General features: G+C 73.2%; 1 protein-coding gene across 1 annotated transcript; it reads left to right on the forward strand.

Annotated features, from left to right (window-relative positions):
• Nucleotides 1-1,340: 1,340 nt before the first annotated feature.
• On the forward strand, nt 1,341-3,450 carry LOC137677415 (transcription initiation factor TFIID subunit 3-like; the record flags this gene model as incomplete). The annotated part of the gene is made up of 4 exons (XM_068424720.1): nt 1,341-1,553; nt 1,644-1,741; nt 3,153-3,253; nt 3,335-3,450. Coding segments are annotated over exons 1-4 (528 nt in total), but the record flags the coding sequence as incomplete, so codon positions are not given.
• Nucleotides 3,451-4,062: the final 612 nt, after the last annotated feature.

The following is a 4,062-nucleotide window of genomic DNA, read 5'->3' on the forward strand; positions in this document are numbered from 1 at the left end:
CCTGGCCACGCCCCCCGACCAACTGGCCACGCCCACGAATGCCTGACCCCACCCCCCAGGCAACTGGCCCCACCCCCTCGAGCCCCTAGCCCCACCCCCTCGACCACCTGGCCCTGCCCCCTTGGACATAGCCCCGCCCCCTCGACCCCCATCCCCGCCCCCTCTAGCCCTTGGCCCCGCCCCCTCGATCCCCTGGCCCCGCCCCCTCGATCCCCTAGCCCCGCCCCCTCGACCCCCTGCCCCCGGCAGGCGATTGGTGGAGCAGGAGCAGGAGGCGGCCCATCAGCGCCTGGGGGCGGAGCTGGGGCAGCGCCAGCTCTGCCAGCGCCGCAGGGACAGGTGGGTGTGTCCTCCCCACGCCCCGCCCCCTGCGCCCCTCGTGGCCACGCCCCCTCCCTCCCTGGCCACGCCCACTCCCTCCCTGGCCACGCCCCCTCCCCCTCTGGCCACGCCCCCTCCCTCAGGCTGGCCCAGGAGCTGCAGCGGCTGCAGCGCCCCCTGGAGGCTCCGCCCGAGTGACGGAGACGCGGCGACGCCTGGGGGGGGGGGGACAGGGGACACCTGCGTGTCACCGCCTCCCCCCGTGTCCCCAATGTCCCCCCAACGTCCCCCACATCCCCCCACGTCCCCCCGTGTCCCCCCCGTGTCCCCATGTCCCCACGTCCCCCCACGTCCCCCCACATCCCCCATGTCCCCCCATGTCCCCCCCATGTCCCCAAGTCCCCCCATGTCCCCCCGTGTCCCCACATCCCCCCACATCCCCCTGTCCCCCCGTGTCCCCCCACATCCCCCCACATCCCCCCACATCCCCCCATGTCCCCCCATGTCCCCAATGTCCCCCCATGTCCCCACGCCCCCCACATCCCCCCATGTCCCCAATGTCCCCAATGTCCCCCCACATCCCCCCCATGTCCCCCCCATGTCCCCAATGTCCCCAACGTCCCCCACATCCCCCCGTGCCCCCCCATGTCCCCATGTCCCCACGCCCCCCCCACATCCCCCCAATGTCCCCAATGTCCCCCCACATCCCCCCGTGTCCCCAATGTCCCCCCATGTCCCCCATGTCCCCACGCCCCCTCACATCCCCCCATGTCCCCCCCACGTCCCCCCATGTCCCCCCCATGTCCCCACGTCCCCCCACGTCCCCAGTGTCCCCTCAATAAACGTGTCCCCCCCCCCACGCCGCTCACGTGTCTCTATGTGGGTCCCCCTGCCCTTTCCCCTCCCCAACATGGCCGCCCCCAGCGGCCGCCGCCATATTGCCCCCATTACCCCCACTACGGGCGCCGCCATTTTGTCTCACACCGCGCATGCGCCGCCATTTTCCCCTCACACCGCGCATGCGCCGCCATTTTGCCTCACACCGCGCATGCGCCGCCACTTTGCCTCACACCGCGCATGCGCCGCCTCCGCCGGACCCCCCCCCGTCGGCGCCCTTTGAACCGGAAGCGGAAGTAGGACACAACACCTTCCGCTTCCGGTTGTGGCGGCGGCCGGAGGGAGGGAGTGCGGCCTGTTCTGTCGGCGACAGCGATCGCGACAGCGCGGCGATGGTGAGGTGGGGGGGGGAGGGGGGGGTTGGGGTGACGGGGAGGGGGGGGTTGGGGTGACGGGGAGGCCCCGTGACGCGGCGGTTGTTCCAGGACAGCGAGTTCTCGGACGCGGAGGCGGCGGCGGGGGGGGAGGAGAACGCGCCCGTGTACTGCGTGTGCCGCAAGCCCGACATCAACTGCTTCATGATGTGAGGGGGGGGGGGGTGTGGGTGCCACCCCCGGGTGTGTGGGTGCCCCCCCGGAACCGTGGGTGCAACCCCTGGGTGTGTGGGTGCCCCCCCGGGTGTCTGGGTGCCCCCCCGGGTGTCTGGGTGCCCCCTCGGAGCCCTGGGTGCCACCCCCGTGTGTCTGGGTGCCCCCCCTGGGTGTCTGGGTGCCCCCCCCGTGTGTCTGGGTGCCACCCCCGTGTGTCTGGGTGCCCCCCCTGGGTGTCTGGGTGCCCCTCCTGGGTGTCTGGGTGCCCCCTCGGAGCCCTGGGTGCCCCCCTGGGTGTCTGGGTGCCACCCCCGGGTGTCTGGGTGCAACCCCCGGGTGTCTTCGGGGCCCCCCCGCGTGTCTGGGTGCCCCCTCGGAACCCTGGGTGCAATCCCTGGGTGTCTGGGTGCCCCCCCCGGGTGTCTGGGGGTCCCCCCGGGTGTCTGGGTGCCCCCCTACACCCTTGGGTGCCCCCCCCAGAGGGCTGGGTCCCTCATGGAGGAGGGGGGGGGACCCTGAAGATGTGGGTCCCTCTGGGTGGGGGGTCCCGGGTCCCTCTGGGTGGGGGGTCCCGTGTCCCTCTGGGGTGGGGGGTCCCTTGTCCCTCTGGGTGGGGGGTCCCCACCCCCCATGTCCCCCCCCCCCAGGTGACATGTCCCCCCCCCCCCCCAGTGTCCCCCCCCCGCAGCGTCCCGTGTCCCCCCCCCCCCCCTGCAGCATCCCGTGTCCCTCTGGGTGGGGGGTCCCTTGTCCTTCAGGGTGGGGGGTCCCGTGTCCCTCGGGGTGGGGGGTCCCCACCCTCCGTGTCCCCCCCCCGTGACATGTCCCCCCCCCCAGTGTCCCCCCCCCCAGCGTCCCATGTCCCCCCCCTGCAGCACCCCGTGTCCCTCTGGGTGGGGGGTCCCTTGTCCCTCTGGGTGGGGGGTCCCTTGTCCCTCGGGGTGGGGGGTCCCCACCCTCCGTGTCCCCCCCCCCAGGTGACATGTCCCCCCCCCCCCCCACCCCCATGTCCCCCCCCAGGTGACATGTCCCCCCCCCCCAGCGTCCCATGTCCCCCCCCCTGCAGCACCCCGTGTCCCTCTGGGTGGGGGGTCCCGTGTCCCTCAGGGTGGGGGGTCCCTTGTCCTTCGGGGTGGGGGGTCCCGTGTCCCTCTGGGTGGGGGGTCCCCACCCCCCGTGTCCCCCCCCCCAGGTGACATGTCCCGCCCCCCCCCCCCCCCCCCCCCAGTGTCCCCCCCCGACATGACTCCCGTGTCCCTCTGGGTGGGGGGTCCCGTGTCCCTCAGGGTGGGGGGTCCCTTGTCCTTCGGGGTGGGGGGTCCCGTGTCCCTCAGGGTGGGGGGTCCCCACCCCCCGTGTCCCCCCCCCCCCCCAGGTGACATGTCCCCCCCCCCCCCCCCCCAGCGGCTGTGACAACTGCAACGAGTGGTTCCACGGCGACTGCATCAACATCACGGAGAAGATGGCCAAGGCCATCCGGGAGTGGTACTGCCACCAGTGCCGCGGTGAGGGGGGGTCCCTGGTGTCACCTGGGTGTCCCCTGGGTGCCAGGGGGGTGTCCCCTGACTTTGTCACCCCCCCCTCAGAGAAAGATGCCACCCTGGAGATCCGGTACCGGCACAAGAAGTGGCGGGAGAAGGAGCGAGACCCCGAGGGGGTGAAAGCGCAAGAGCTGGCGCTGGAGCAGGGGCGGGCGGCCAAGGTGGGGACAGGGGACACCAGGGGGGTGGCAGGGGACACCAGGGGGTGGCAGGGGACACCAGGGGGTGGCAGGGGACATGGGGGGGACATGAGGGGACATGGGGGTGGCAGGGGACACGGGGAGGACACGGGGGGGGAGCTCAGGAGCTGGCGCTGGAGCAGGGGCGGGCGGCCAAGGTGGGGACAGGGGACACCAGGGGGTGGCAGGGGACAGCAGGGGGTGGCAGGGGACACCAGGGGGTGGCAGGGGACATGGGTGGCTGGAGAGGGGACCTGGGTGTCAGAGAGGTGATCTGGGTGACCAGGAAGGGGACCCAAGTGTCTGGGAGGGGACCCAGGGAGGGGACACGGGTGGCTGGGAGGGGACCTGGGTGGCCAAGGTGGGGACAGGGGGACACCAGGGGGTGGCAGGGGACAGCAGGGGGTGGCAGGGGACACCAGGGGGTGGCAGGGGACACGGGGGGGGGACATGGGGGGCTGGGAGGGGACATGGGTGTCTGGGAGGGGACCCAAGTGTCTGGGGGGGGACCCAGGGAGGGGACACGGGTGGCTGGGAGGGGACCTGGGTGGCCAAGGTGGGGACACGAGGACACAGGGGGACACGGGGGGGGTG

The sequence above is a fragment of the Nyctibius grandis genome, unplaced genomic scaffold, assembly GCF_013368605.1.
Source record: "Nyctibius grandis isolate bNycGra1 unplaced genomic scaffold, bNycGra1.pri scaffold_218_arrow_ctg1, whole genome shotgun sequence".
Taxonomy (NCBI): domain Eukaryota; kingdom Metazoa; phylum Chordata; class Aves; order Nyctibiiformes; family Nyctibiidae; genus Nyctibius; species Nyctibius grandis.